At 39.4% G+C, this 16,421-nt stretch overlaps 1 protein-coding gene across 1 annotated transcript in view; it reads right to left on the reverse strand.

Annotated features, from left to right (window-relative positions):
- pcsk5b (proprotein convertase subtilisin/kexin type 5b) overlaps positions 1-12,102 on the reverse strand; it is a 65,240-nt gene extending 53,138 nt beyond the window's left edge. Inside the window, 4 exon segments of the mRNA XM_032578252.1 lie at positions 3,903-4,007; positions 11,807-11,836; positions 11,838-11,912; positions 11,914-12,102. Coding sequence (XP_032434143.1) covers positions 3,903-4,007; positions 11,807-11,836; positions 11,838-11,912; positions 11,914-11,988 — 285 coding nt within the window. The 5' untranslated portion in view covers positions 11,989-12,102.
- Positions 12,103-16,421: the final 4,319 nt, after the last annotated feature.

The raw sequence follows: 16,421 nt of genomic DNA on the forward strand, positions 1-16,421 counted from the left end.
ACACAGACTGGTCTGCAGATTGCTCTGTAGGGATAAAAGCTGACAGCTCAATTACTGTACGGTCCAGGCTTTCTTCACTTAGTCTCTATGGTTCATCTCCCTTTCAGTTTTCTCTCAGTTAACCTTCTGTTCCTCATCCAATCTGTTAAAATCCGTATCTTAGCCAGCTGGCATCAGACCTGCATCCAACAGGCACAGTGTCGGGCCCAAGAGGGCAAGAAGACAGAAGAACCAGGACAAGAGACGTGTATACTGGAAGCAAAAGAGGGAATCAAAGGAGCATAAAGAACAATAGATGAATGGAATAATAAAAAAAAACAACATGAACCAAGCTATAAGACAACAAGGTGTATACAAAAGGAGGTGACAGGTGGTGTCTCTTCTTTTTTTGACTCTCTACTGTAGCTTAAACACTGGGATGCATCTTTACTGATCCTTACTGCTCATCATGCATTCATGTCTGTAGTTTGCCAAGTCAAGCCTGAGCTTGTATGAAAATGTGACCCACTTCATAAAAAAGCAGATCTAAACAAGCTTGAGTGTGAAAGATGAAGGCAAAATATGTTAAAGATAAAAGATTAGAGCTAACCATACCATTTCATCCCAGTGTATTTACATTTTATACCCATAAAAGAAAGATTTTGTAAAGCTGTATCTAACTGCCTAGGGGACCATACTATCTTTGGGCAATACTTAAAAAAAATCCAAGATCATCATGTTCAAATAACAGTTTTTCTACAGTCAATTAATAAGAGAAAACTGACGTTTTGCTCCACAAAAGGTCTGAAAACATTTCATGTTCCTTTTCGGTTTAAATGAAGTAGGTGATCATTTCTAATAATAAACTAATTAATTTTGTTAAGCTAAGTAATGGAAACTTGTTAAAATGGTGGCTTTATCTAACAGTCCACCATTATAGTATTACCATAGCAGCATTGGCAGAAATTTAAAGAGGAGCAGCAATAGCAAATGAGCTGGATAAGCATTGCTTGCTAATAACTGATGGTGTCATCAGATATTAAGCTCTTAGCATCTCATGACAGTCACACGGCAACAGTCTTCAGTCAGAGGCTTGCTCAGATTGTTGTAAGACTGACTGCTGCCTGAGATCCTTCCTGCCCACAGCATCAACATGCTCAATCTTTGAAGCTACTTGGGCCATATGAGTTATGACAACATTTAACTTTCCTGTGGGAAGAAAAAAGTCTTTTTGGATCGAATTGAATACTAGTTTGGGTATTCATAATGTTCAAAGGCATATTATTTCATCATAAGTGTGCTGTTATCTTTACAAACATGACATCATCTTTTCCCTTACTGACATCATGATGCGTACCACAGACTGCTCGCCACTGCGTGTTTATTTACCTTGTTTTTTTATTGTTTTATTTGATGGATTATGGAGTTAAAGACCACAAAAATGCTCACCTTTGTCTCTAATTAAATGCAGTTGTATGTCATTTTCTGCAGCTTTTATGTGTAATTCTCAATCCACTGAGTCTGGTTCTGATCCTGGGGCGAGTTGAGATGAGTCGTCCTAATTGAAGTGATTTAAAGAGCACAGCCAGGAGAAGCTTAAATCCATAAAAACAACCTAAAAAACACGTATGGCTTTCTCAGCCTATTAATTTTCATGGAATACAAAACAAAAAATATATAGGGTGTATAGACTTTACATTCAGTACAAAATCATTTTAATTTTATGTGTAGCTTGTAATAAAAATACTGTTCTATGTATGAACATTTAGTACTGTGCGGAAGCTTGTATTTATTTATCAACACCCAAGTCAGAGGTCAGCAACCTGCGGCCCCAGAGCTTCACCTGGTTCATTAGGCCGTCCACATCCAAAGTCATTTACAACAAACCAGAGATTTAAAACATAACAGATAGTCTAAAAAGGCAAGGGTTTACCTTTTTTAAAGCCTTTTCTGCACAGACCTTCCATAACAATGGTGAAACAAATTATTATTGTTCAGATATTTTTGATATTAGGCCACAAACATTTCTTTTGTTCCCACATGCATGGGTCATTCCAGACGGAAAAAAAATATTCACTTTTTTTGCAAGTAAATGTTTTTCTTCTCAGCATAAATCAATCCATAAATCAAACAAATGATGGATGCTATTGCTTAATGTACCTAGAATGCCAAATTAACTTTAAATAGTTTAATACAAGTGAAATTAAATATTAGAGTCTGGAATGAAGATGGCTGACCATCAGCTATGAGGAAGATGAAATGTGTTGAATGAGAAATTTTTAATTACTTTAAAAAATCATCACAAGGTTTTCAACACTCTCCTGTCTTTAGCATATTGGACACAGTAACCAGTGTCATGTGTGGCTATTTACTGTTATAAGATTCCAAAAGGTGGAATACAAACCAGCACAATAGCAGAAAAACATGTTCATTACAATGTTTATATTGCATATTATGATTATACTGGTTATGATTAACCCACTACTTTCTTTTCCAACATCTGCAATTCGATGTATGTTTGCTGCTAATTTCAAATTATTTAAAAGATCTTTGTGTTCTTAGAAACTTTAACTGTGTGAAAATTTTGCTTTCACAAAAATATTGTTAAAATGTGTCATTACACTCTTTGTTAATAAAAATCACACAGTTATAAACGGGAAGTTTAACAGTGAAGACTTTCAGCTACTTTCATCCAACATGGTTGTTTTACACAACTATTACATATATTTATCAGAAATATTAAATAATACAGCATAATGCAAGTAAACTTGATTTAATTTTCAGCCATGGTGAAAATGTCTATGTTAGCATGGTTCCCTCAGGAGTAGCTTTTACAGATCTGCCTGTGAATACTTTACATAGTATATGTCTAAATAAGGTCAGGACAAAGGTTTTGGACTACAATGCAGAAACGTCTGCATCAAGAAAGATTTTTTTTTCTTTAGCCAAAGAACTTCTGTGAAAACGTTTGTCAAATGTTGTGACTGCATTTTGGGTCAAGCTGCACCTAAAGCCTCAACAGTCTGAGTGATAAACGAGGTTTGACGCACAGCAGCGTTCAAGGTGGAGACCATGAACTTTGTACTGTGGCACAGTAAAAAAATCTGATCAACACGGTTACATTCTGGTTCCTTTTGAGGCAATACTGAACCTAATGCCAAAAACTGGAAAATAATTTATGTTAAGCTGTAGAAATTGACATCTTGGAACAAACGTTATGAATAAATTCAGTAGTAAAATGTTTTACAAGAGTTTGAGTTTTTTGAGTTAAATGGGCAAAATGAACTCAGAAGTTTAACTATGATATAGTGAGATATTACCAACATTTAATGTGGAAACATTCAAAAATCTGGTCAGCAAATGAAGGTTTTGATTGCTGTATTGTAAATAAAGATTGTACTGTTGATTAAAGAGAAGAGTATAAATCAGTTTAACAATGTAATCAAGCAATTTTATTATTACTTTAAATTCTAGACTAAATGACAATAATTTAAAACTCAAATCTGCCAGGGTTACAAGTAATTCTAGGTTTAACTGTGCAACAGTGTGTGTTATATTACTTAGACAAGATTAACAATTTCTGTACAGAGTGTCAGAAATGCAGTCCCTTTTTATATTCTGTACTTGTATGGGTCAATACTGTTTTCTGCAAAGAAAAAAATGCCTCAGCCTTCCAGTTAGACAAAACCCCATTTTGACAGAACAATCTTTATCCACATAATGACCTAATAAACCAAACCACCTGCACAACTCTGAGTAACACATGGAGTATCCTCAGCTGTCACCCTGAATAGCAGCTTGATTACAGAGTCAGGAGAGACCCACTGAGTCTCGACCGAGTCAACTGAGCCAGTCAACCCATCGACAAACAGAACCACAGACATGTGTCGACACAGCAGGTCTAGAGCAGGCCACAGACTCACCTTGGGCTCCATGGAGATGAAACTATGGCGACCACGGCTTGATAAAGTTGATCTCTTGATAGTCCGACTGTGGAAGAAGTGATAGTGGTCTTTGAGGTCCCCGATCTGCAAAGCACATATGCAGACATTAATGCATATATATCAATGTGTTATTTGTACTTAGTGATATGTTAAAGTAAGGGAGTGGTGGCATTTTTACTGATGAACCATCTTGAGACACCAAACCATAGAACATAAATGTATTATTCCAATAAATTCTATTATAAATGTTATCAGAGTTTTGATACAAGTGACCAAAGAAAAATATGTAATTGAAACATGATATTATGACGAACTAGGAGTGGGCGGAAGATATGATGACATTTGATAGTTTAGGTATTTTGAGACAGACATGATGGTTTCTATTTCCTTGATGTCAATTTCATAAATACAAATAAAAGCTCGGGAGGAGCCAGTTGAGGTGGCTCGGGCATCTGGTCAGGATGCCTCCTGGACGCCTCCCTGGTGAGGTGTTCCGGGCACGTCCCACCGGGAGGAGGCCCCGGGTAAGACCCAGGACACGCTGGAGGGACTATGTCTCTCGGCTGGCCTGGGAACGCCTCGGGATTCCCCCGGAAGAGCTAGAAGAAGTGGTCGGGGAGAGGGAAGTCTGGGCCTCCCTTCTGAAGCTGCTACCCCCGCGACCCGACCTCGGATAAGCGGAAGAAGAAGGATGGATGGATGGACAAATAAAAGCTATTTGCTCTAGATAGAGATGGGGTTTTTTTCTATTAGAGCAATTCTTTTATGTAGAGAAAGTATTTATGACTTAATTACAAAAAAGTTGATATGATCGTTTTCTATAAATAATCCACATTTTCCTTTTTTATCATTACACATTGTCAACACTAAGGATGCAGAATATTATGAAAACATTCGATAATATCTTAAGATTGTAATAGCAATACAATTTGCAGTTCATAAATAAGCAAACAGTGTTTATCCCTTTCTGCTCTGCAAACATAGACCAGAACATAACAGTCTGTCCAGCTACAGGAACAAAAAATAATTGATTATTTCTACCACAAGGTTTCATTGAAAAAGTTGACCCTGACTGAGGCGTGTAGTTTTTAAGTCTTCATGACTTGAGCATCATCCAAAACTTTTCTTGCTGCTTAAAAAACCTGGTAATACCATATTTGCAAGCATAATACATTGGCTGCAATGCACTTCAGCTCAGACAGTTGTTTGCGATATGCATACTGCATACAGTGAACAATAAATGTGCAATATATTATGCAGCCGCTGCCTTAGACAACATTACTCTCCATAAGTCTTAGTATCTGAACTAAAAGCTGAACTATCAGTTACGCGCAGTAAAGGCAACTAAAGTCTAACTGGACAAATATGCAGAGCGCGAATGCATAACACCTGAAATCTAATATTCTACCAAATATCCCGTCCAAGCAATCCTGCAAGATTGTGATGTAGTTTGTGCCTTTGTTTGCTTTTGTTTAATTGACTAACAATGTCTGCATAATTTTATGACAATCAGAATCATAAGTCTCCATTTATTTTAGAGGTCGTAACAAGATTTTTTTCCCCAAACCAGTTCAGATGCTAATCGGTGCTCCACTGGTTTCAGTGACTGCATGAGTTTCACCACAGCCAGATTTGGCACTGGTAAACTGGTGCATATCTTGGCAAAACGACAAAGCTGAGCCACAGAAAAGAACCACTTTCTACCTGGAGATCAGAGATCAACAACCATGTTAGAGAAACGTTTAACACTCCTGAGATGATTTCGTCTTTGATTTGCCTAATTTGAGATGATAAACTAGAAAGCCGCCAGGTTTTAGATTAATAAAAATTGGATTAGTTTTCGCATAATGTAAGTTACTTGGCTCTTAAGTTTGAGTTGTTCATCCTAGTATACCATCCATTATGAGGCTTTATGTTGGTCAGCTCATATCTGCTGTTTTTGCTAAACTAGTGAGGTAGTTCCTAAACATCCTTGGTCTTCTGAGATTAATAAATACTGATACCAATCAGATGAGCTAATCCAGACTGTGAAGCATTCACAAAATCAAATTGTTTAAAATGGTTTTAAACAACAATAAAAATGGTGACATGAAGGCATCTGTATGTAGTGTTCCTAAGACAGATTATGTGACTCCTGTAGATAAACTGTCTGTACCCAAAGATACTCCAATGTATTGGGCTTGTATCTTGTCATGTTATTCTAAATCAATCAATTCCATTCATCAGGGGCCACCATCATAAAGATCTAAGATCTTCCCCTGCAAACCTGTATCAAGTAATTGAATGATCTCCTTAGCGTGTTACTATGTTGTGTATGGAAACCCATTCAAATGATTCTGATGAGTTGCAGCAGGAGAACATCTAAAAAATGTCATTGAGAGTGGGAAAGTGTCCACTTTTGTCCAACACCGATTTCATAATATCTGTATGTAACTTGACTTTATGGAGGATAAGACACACTTCTCCTCGACTTCCTGGTTGTGAGTTTCTTTTGTGCTACAAAATGTGTGAAGGTCTGATTAGGTGCCTTTATTATGGTAATTTGTACAGGTGTGGATAAACTTCTCCACAGTTGAAGCAATTTATAGGTTTCTATGAGAAATGTACTCTACAAGTGACTACCAAGAGTTAATTTAATTTAATGTTTATTATAATGTTTGTTAATATTTCTTGTTCCTAAAAGTTTAAAAACAACAGCAATAAAAGGTCAGAGAAAAGGTGAAACCCGAGACAAAATGAAACACAACCTTTTAATGACTGTGGGGGAAATGGGACAAATGATACACAGAAACAACAATGGTAGACAGCCGGCAAGCTGCTGTTAAGGTGATTAGTTTTAATAATTGATAAAGACCATTCAATCCTTCAGATGATCAAACTGTCATGGCTGCCAGGGGTCCTGTGGTGCATCGCTGCTCCACGGCAGAGAGCCACCACCACAGAGTCCATTAGATCAACTTTCAACTCCAACACACGCCCGCATTTTCCAGCTTACTCTGAGAGGAGATGAGAAACAAGTAACTGCAAATAGTTTCACATCTACACCCCTTAGCAAAGCTTCAACATGTCCTCATCGCCTCTCTTCTTAATCGCTTTAAAAAGAGGCTGGGGTTGTCACCGTAGTTATGACAACCTGTGATCACAGGTATACATGCAGGTACTTCCAAGGGCAACAGATGTTATCCAACTACAACAATCTGCTGCAAGTTCTCAATAAAAACATCAGAATGATGTGTAGGCTGAATGAGAGGGAGAAAACACCGGATTGTGGATACCCAATGCTTTGTAACTCTGACTTTTTCCCAGATTAATTACATTTTCAACTCATCTGCAGAGTTCTCTAGGGAACTCAACAAAACACACACATTGCCCAAATAAACAATGATGTAACAGCTCAGACGGTCAAAATAGGAATTCAAACTTTAATCACAATCAATTCAAAACCCAATTTAATATCCTCACATTGCCATTTTGTCCTATTATCTGCCACCCTGTGTAGCTTGATTATTGTTCTGATCACTTTATAGACCAAGTGACTAATGAAATATGGCAGAATATGTTCACACATCACCAGAATTGAAGTAAAAGGACAAGCTATAGTGAGTCCAGAAAGAGCAGAAATCAGGGTTTTAGTCATGGACGGTTGTATCGGAAGCAGAAACGCTTCTGAAGAGAACAGGTTTAAAAATAACTGCTCAGTGCCGCACCATGGAGCATTGGCTGCTTTTTAAATTAAGTGTGATTAACCACATTCCTCTGGTTTCATTTCAATAGAATATAGGAAAAGTCCAGTTTGTGACAGATCTATGAAATCAAGAAATCAGTAAAAAGGAGCTTGTCTGATGACACAAAGTAGAAAATGGATCTCAAAAATGAACAATCTCAAGAAATTCAACAATTGAGAAACAATGCAACTGATTTTATCAATCTGGAAGAGTGGCCAAGTTAATTCTAATAATTTAGGGCTCCAGCTAACCACAGAAACACTCAGACTTCTAACAAGCAGTTTGCCAACCAAAATTAGTCCAATAACCCATCAACAACTCATCCAGGAGCTCAAAGATAAAGTCGGCAACATCTAAAATGAAAGCGTTCATGACTCAACAATAAGATAGAGTGAGAAAAAAATCATCTATTGAAAATCACTGTTCAGCTGCTTACAAAGGACACAAATACCTGTCTCAGATTTTTTTTTTACATTTGTTTTTTTACTTGTCTCACATTTACTATAATACATCTTCATGATCCCTAAATCGTCTGGGAAAGTATTCTACTGACTAGTTTTTTGGGACATGTGTTCCATTACATCTGGTGAAAAAAACAAAACGAAAAGCTGCCAGTTAAACTTGGTAATTGTGTGATGCAGAGTCTAGAGCTGCTCTGAACTATAAGGAATTTGCCTAATTATTGATGGAACCAGTAATTCTGATCTCATCAGAAAATCCTGGCCGTCCAGTGAAAGGCAGTGATCAGTAAGTCCATTTCGGAATGACTAAAATAGAAAAAATAACGTTTATGAAAAGGCCTAGTCAAAGACCATCTTTAAAAAAAGATAAAGTGATATAACCTGAAACAGGCTTTTCAAACCGAAAAGTCCTACAAAAACATTTCAGTGTGGTAGCAAGAAAAAGCAAAAGAAATCTATGAGTGGGTAATAGGAGCATAATTTTTTTGACTCAAGTTATTTCACCAATCTGTGTTGCCAATGAGCAACTTCCTCCTAGTAGACTTTTATCAGAGGCACATAACCACTTTTCCTTTCAGCAGACTAGGATTATAGAAAATTACTTGATGCATCAACTTAACGTAGCATTTTCCTTTTTTACCCCAAAAAAAAACAAACTTGGGTACAAGACAACCAAAATTCAATATCACGAAACTGTAATTGGGTGAAATGACCAGCACCATATTCTGCCTGAGCATCAACAACAGAGTTGAATTGTGAACAGAAACAAGTAGATGTGGAGCATAGTCCTTCACAAAACAAAATGAGAAGCACAGAAACCTAAACAGCACTGGTTTTACAAAATGCAACATTTCACAACACAAAAAAAATCTTTTTTAAATCATTTTATCTGAAATGTTTTCTGGATTCTGTTCTTACCTCCTCTGGGTTGTCAAGTTACCTTTTGAGAAACTTGCAGATTTTATTTTGAATGGAATATTCCTCTATTTTTTAGACTGTATTTGTTTTCCCCAGTTTTTGTCAAATCCTAGAACCGTTCCTCTATTAACCCAGTAACCAACAGTCTGCATATTCTGGAAGCCCAATAACAGGAGAAAAGAAAAAAATGCCCTGTACGAATCACCATCTTCAGTTGTTATTGATCCAAGTGTCTCCAGTCTGGCTCCAGGTTATGACCAACCCTCTCAATGCAATCCACATCCTCTCCCATCCTTTCTAAACACCAATTTGGACGGATATCCACGTCTGGGGCCTCATCAGCTGATTTAGACTCAATTTGAGCCAGTGTCTTAGTCTGGGAAGGGGGCTCCACAGCTAAGAGGATTACCCAGAATTCCCCAAAGAGGTGCTCTCGTACTCCATGCCAACTCTTTTCATCCATCCGTCCATCCATGGTCCCAGCTTTCAGCCCCTCATTCTGTCATCTCTCAGTGTGCTTATCTTTGTCTGATTTCCTCTTCCCAACCCCGTAAAGAAGACCATATTGTCCCTAAGCAGCATTTTTTCCTTCCCATCCCCCTTTGTCTTTCTTTAAGCACTTGATCCCACTCCCAATTAAACTCCTCTCCTAATTTAGCATCCATATTGTTGTTTTATCCTTTGTTACAAGTGGCCAACTTGAGCACTCTACGCAGGTTTGAACTGCAAAACCTGCACATTAAAGTGAAAAATAAAACATAAAAACATATTCCAAAATTAATTTCACAGTGATATGAATGTTGTGCTAATAAACAGGCTGAGGGTCTGCTATGACAGAGATGTCAGAGTTCACATTAAGCAACCAGAGCGTGCTGCTATCAATCCCATGGGAGCGGCTTTCAGCTGACCCCAAAATAAGGAAGTGAAGTGAAACTCTTGTCTATGAGGTGTCAAAGTCCAATGAGTACTCCATATTGAGATGGAAATCAGGGCGAACGGCGGGGGTTGGGGCCGCCAACCCACTCTGCCGGGGAATTCCTATGTGCGGGGGGTTAGTATGGAAAAATTGGGAGCGTGTGTGTGAGTGTGTCTGAGAAAGGGGGCGCAGGGGGTGGGGAGAAGAGATTCAACACATTAGTTGTTGTCAAAGAGAGGGGATAAACGAGGCCATTAAGGCCTACTCTCTCCGGGAGTACGGTGGGTGGGCAGGCTGGGTAAGGTGGAGAGGGAGGGGATGGTGGTGGGGATTCAATAGCTGTTGACTAGGCTACCCCACAACAACCTGTCAGAATGCCCCCCTCCCCATGTTCTGTGCTGTCTGCACACCCAACACTGGCAAGTGCAGGCATGAGCTGCCCATGTATGATGGCGGTACTGGAGTGTGTGTGGGGTCCACTTTTGGGGTTTCTTTTGTCGGCCACTCTTTCAACTTTGTCAAAACACATGTAGAAGAAAAGGGATAAACCTCCCGACACCGACACAGCGTCCTGCTGTCAGTTACTTTCAGTTTTCCATTTTCTACTTCTTTAAATATGTTCTTGGAAGTTATTTTCTACCACATTATACAAAAGCCCCTTGCTTTACTGCATCAAATCAACTGAATGCGGGAAGGGACTTGAACTGCACATAAAAGTGCAGTTTACCCAATTATTCATGCCACTGGATTTAAAACTATGTTTTCAATCACCAAAAAGTTTGTTACTAATTCTAAATCACACAGGCAGCTCGCAAATGATAAGCAAAACGACATGGAAAGAGGATCAATTTAGAAGAATAAAAAGCTTTGTTTTTATTAAAAACAGCAATACAAACATTAGCTTTATATAATTATTTATAATCTTATCATTGCTGGCCAGCTTTTTGAACATTTCCACTTGGATTGATGAGCTCCAAGTCTTTGAGGTTGGAATACCTCATTGCCATCACCCTAATCTTTAGCTTCCTCCACAGATTATCAATACAATTCAAATCAGAACTCTGGCTGGACATGTTGGTCAAATCAAAAGAGGACTTTGAACCTAAATCTGGCAGGGGTATGAATAATTTGGGGCTTGACTAAAAATTGGGTAATTCAAATCTAGTAATAGATACCAATGTTGGATCAGTTACTTTTAGAAATTACAGGCCATTTGTTGTAAGCATTTTAAAATGCTGCACTATCATTCTCAAAACCTTTGCATAATAAGACGGTTTGTGAAAGCACCCAATCAGTCATTTCTCAAAGGGTAGAACCTATAAACAAGGGGTGCAGCACTAAAAGTTATGCTGGAACATAATGTGCTTTCTTTCTTTTAAAAAGTTCTCCTGAGGAGGAAAAAAAGTTGCTCCTTTTTAATCCAAATTCTCCATGGGAACATCATCCGTTATTATCTCTCTCACACACCCTGCCTGTTGTATAAGATGGATCCACTCCGGACCTTTAGGTGTCCAAGATCAAGAGCCAAACAGCGCTGGCTGCTCTCAAGTATGTGTCAGGAGGAGCAAACACAGGAGACAGCTGTGAGCGAGGCTCAAAGCGAGTTCACTGTGTCTTCTGAACGAATCTGCGGAAACCCAGAGAGGAGGCACCTGTTGTACCATCCTGCTCTCCGAGTCTTTGTTCCCCGCAGCTCCCCTCTCCCGATCTGAAGGTCCGGAGAGCCGCAGAAAGAGTTAGGAGAGGAGGTTTTGGTTCAGGTTCCTACTTGTGCCTCGTTTCAAATCTGCGTCCCACTCGCGTGAGTTGAAGCAAACACGAATGCACAAACACAACTCTGGCCGGGCGCAGTTTGTGACTTACCTGTCCCATGTTCCTATAGCCATATTTTTCCTGCTATCCGATCGGCCACCTCGGGTCCGCCGGCTATCCTGACTGCCCAGTGGTTCGTGAAAAGCCGAGCTTTGCACGGCAGGGGACGCAAAGCCGAGATAGAGCGCCAGGACGCAAAGGAAGCTCCTTCTCCAAGCGGCGTTGTGGACCATCTTCCCCCCACTTTTAACCAGACTCTTCTTCTCCTCCTCCTCCTCCTCAGCCGACCAGGCAAACAACCAAACTTCTCTTCTCGCCAAGCAAGACTCTCATAGGAACACAAATATCCAGGGATGAGGGGGGAAAGAGGAGAAAAAGAAAAACACTCCGAGGGAGACAGAGAGGGGCAGAGGGGGGGAAAGCTCCGAAGAGGGGAAAAAATACACCTTATCTCCAAACCTCTGCTTTCCACATGGGAGAGTTGGAAGTTCGTGTGCCCTCTCACTCTGCTCCTCTCTCTCCCTCTTTTTTTTCCACGGAGGACGAGGAGGAAGTGTGTGCGTGTCTGTGCGCCGTGCGTAATCACGCGCGAGTTGGTGCGGGTGTGCGCGCGCGCGGAGCTTCTCAAAGCTGATTTCTCTTCTCCACCAACTACTCGGATGTTGGTCGCTCAGCGCATCATGCTTTCATGTGGCGAAATGGCTACAGCGCCTCCCCGCAAATAACTGGCTGACAATCCGGAGAGTAGAAACAACTACAGCCGCGGGGTTTCCCTCCCAACTCCGCTGGGTCTTAAAGGCACTCTGTTTGAGGACGCAGCAGACGCAGTTCAGGCAGAGGGGTTTAATGCAGGACGGGGGCCAACTTCAAGGACTTCATCCAGCGACACCTCCCCCGGAGAGAGAAAAAAAATAAAATAATAATTAATTATAATAAAACAAAGCTAGAAGTTGTTCTTCTATCTCCATCTTTTCTTTTCTTCTTTTTTTTTAACAGTTAAATAAATAAAGATAGATGGGGGCCCGAGCGTATTTTGGTATTGACCAACAGTGGAAAACCATCGAACAAATTGTTGCTGGATATTTATTTGACAAAAAAAAACTAATTCAGATGAGTAGAAATCTGCATTTGCGTCGATTTATCTTTAACTGTTAGCACACAAAAAAAACTGACCACTTTTTCCTACTTCAATTTCTAGACAGGCACCTTGTTAAATGACTATGCTTTACTGCGACTGTAGGGGGCGCTTTTTTCGGCGCATCGAAAGAGCTTTCCCGCTTAATTTTTTCACTAAATAAAAATAAAGAAGAATATTTTTAACAAACGTGGCATTATTTTATATATATAACAGTTTTATATGGCAATTCTATTTACTTTGATTGCTTCTCAATCAGAATACAGAAAAACAAGCTTGAAGTATTTTTTACTTTAAAGCAAAAGTCAAATTAACATTTATTATGTTATTTCTAATTTCTGACTGTTACTCAGATTTTTAACTTTAGGCATTGTTCTTGTATTTCTGAAATAACCTGGAAAAAAGTGAACACACTTGTAGACAAACTGGAACATGTGTACATAACACATCATCTGCACACATGAAAATGTGTTATGCACTAATTATTAGCACATCTGGGGACTTAATAGATTTCACGCATTGCAATGTATAACCTCTATTAGCAAACATGTCGCCTCAGTGTTTTAACACATAAAATGGAAAGAATTAAATTTTTAACAGCTTGTGTTGGTAATAGTATTTCGCGCCAGCAAATCTCGCTAGTTTTCTGACTTGGAACTAAGTCGGATTTGACATCATTTCTTATCTTGAGCTCTGATTTCTGTAACAAATTGAGTGCATCAATAGAATGCAGAAAACAGGCTTGCTATTGGTAACAATATGTATTTCGCCTTATGTCATGTTTTCAAACACCATAGTTATGTGTTTGCAAATATACACACATAAAACACGAGCATCTGTCACTACGTTTTACATATTCTCCTTGAAAATGAATCTTGCACCTTTGAAGTGTCTGTTTTCCCCTTAAATTGAACCATGTTTGTAGGGAAAATGCATTTTTTGGGTTGAGCAGCATCCTCTATGCTAATGCCAAACAGCTTTGGGTGAAGACATGGTGATTGTGTGGGGCAGCATCTCCCTCGCAGAAAATAAGCAAAGCTTTAGCAGTTGAGACAGTCTTAATGCAGAGAGATAGCAAGATGAGATTCTGGAGCAAGTGGCACTCACCCCTTCCATATCTTGAAATAGCAGTGGCATCCTCCAAAATGTTTACCCTGTTTACCCCAAAAGATTGGATTTCTCAGAGAAAAGCCAGAAACTTTAGGAGTGGATAAGATGAAGCACCCTGATCTAAACTCCACCGGATAGTTGTGAATGAGTTTGGGTTCTTGACAGAGTTATCTGAATTTCAGAAGTGACCAAAACAGCCACGTTGGCTGACTTGCACCAAATACTGCCATCCCACAGCAGTGTGGAACGAAGCTGGTGACCATCGTGAGGAGGAGTTGCCAGGCTGTTGTGGCTTGTGTAAGGTTCTCCCTTGAGGCTTCTGTTTGTACAATTAATGAATTTTTTAACTGCCATTATCTTTTGTTGCTTCAAACTTTAATCTTCTAGTCCAACCAATTACACCAGAAGCAGAATAAGCAGAGAGGATTTGATCAACATCAACAACCAACTTGGCTGCTTTAACCTAAAGATGGCTTTTTCTTACACATGTGGCACTGGATAAAGGGAAATAACCAGGTTTTCCTACAGTAAGTTTAGTTACTAAATTAAATATCTGTTAAATTAATTGTTCTTTGTGAATGTTTTGTTGCCATTTGGTCAGTTCATAAATGAACTGACCAAACAGCCTGTGATGCAGACGTGATTTATTATTTTAGTACCTTTAAAACAATCTCTCAAGAATAAAGCATAAACACCAGTAAACAAGGAGGAGGCACAGATTGCGGTTCAAATACTTCTGTCTCTGCTGTTGAATGCAAGCTTTGTCTGCCAGTAGACCAATATTGACACAGACATACCAATGTAAAGTTGAGTAAACTCTGGCCTCCACCCCCGTCATCCTCCACTGAAAATCAGTAGCACATATGAAACAGAAATATCAAAAGATTCCCATCTTCTATGAAGACTGGAGGATCAATCAGTTTGATCATTTTTTCATGATCAGCAGTCGGTTGGGTGGACTATTTGTGTGGGCTATAAGTGAGCACATTAATTTAGGAGGATTTGTCACCTACTAATTTCTTGACCCTGAGAACAACTCAGGTGTCATTACCACAGCATTGTTCCTTGAATCAGCGAAGCTCTTGATGTCATGCCCCCTCATCACAGGGAAGATCACAGCTGACTAAATGCTGTCATCATGGAATGTGCCGCTATTATGTGCTGCCGAGCCATTCATCCAAGGCCTTTGTTGACTGATAGCTTTTTGTTTGGCAGCAATTTTCCAGAGATGTCTCAGTGGAGAGCAAAAACTCTGTTCTGCACTGGGACACAAGTGAAAATCAGCATAATAGCTCTAATTAGAGACAGTTTCTTTCTGAATGGACCCCAGCATCACATTTCACAAAGAGGAGGACAAGAGCATATCATTTACTTACATGCTAGAGACCTAAACAAATCCAGTAGCAGTTCTCCATTCAGCTGCATGCAAGTGTTTCTCTTTTAAAGAGATTTTTTTTTAAAAAAAAAATCAAACAGTAGGGGATTAATTTTAGCATCAAATCAAGTACCCCCATCAAGACTCCTCCTTTTGCAACAGGAGTGTCAAGTTTCCATTCAGATCTTCAGTGTTGCAATATGCTGTGTGACGGCTTCACAGCTCCGCATGTTTCCCAGGGAAGAATGAACTATGTGAACCTCAAAACCATCTTTGTCTACATCTGAGAACAGAGCGGTCGCAAGTGTCAGCAAACACTCTTAGGGGCATTCCTGTGTGCATTCCAGTGTCTCAATGAAATAACAGGGTGAATTGTGAATAATGTGCCAAAAAAAAGAGCCCAGCAGACAACTTGCAGCATCCAGTGAAACACTACAATGGAAGACCGGGTGGGAAACTGCACCCACGCAGTTTTATTCTCTGTGGCTAATTTGTTCATTCAGTTTCAAGCTCAGCATCACAGGGGGACATCTATCAACAGAAACACGTGACCAAACAAGTCAACTCCTCTGTAATGTTTTTAGCCATTCTCTGACATTTTCTACACACTTTTCTCGTTTTGCAATATTTCCGTTACGGCTTTGTTTTATCATCTCGTCTTTAAATGGCCCCATTTAACCCTTGTAACCATCAGCTGCCTCAGGTCCTTCCTTTATACCCAACACATCATTGTGGGTGGGCTGCAAGGGGTCTTGGGGCTAGCCTTTTAACTTCACTTTGACTTTTAACCTTCTTGCTGTAGGCTCCCACAATGCATCCATAAAAGCACCCGTCACTCAGTTCAACTCTTTCTATTCCACATCAAATGTCTTTTCTTCTTACAATTTTTCTAATTCACCACATTCTATGGTTTATAAAGGCTAGTTAAGTTGTCCACATACTACTTAGTTCGGATGCAAGACCAAAGAAGTTGCCCTCTTCATTACAATTCATATAAATTGTCATCAGTGGCAGACCCTGAGTTCATGTATATTTCTGAAGTTTCT

Source organism: Xiphophorus hellerii, chromosome 12, assembly GCF_003331165.1.
Source record: "Xiphophorus hellerii strain 12219 chromosome 12, Xiphophorus_hellerii-4.1, whole genome shotgun sequence".
NCBI lineage: Eukaryota > Metazoa > Chordata > Actinopteri > Cyprinodontiformes > Poeciliidae > Xiphophorus > Xiphophorus hellerii.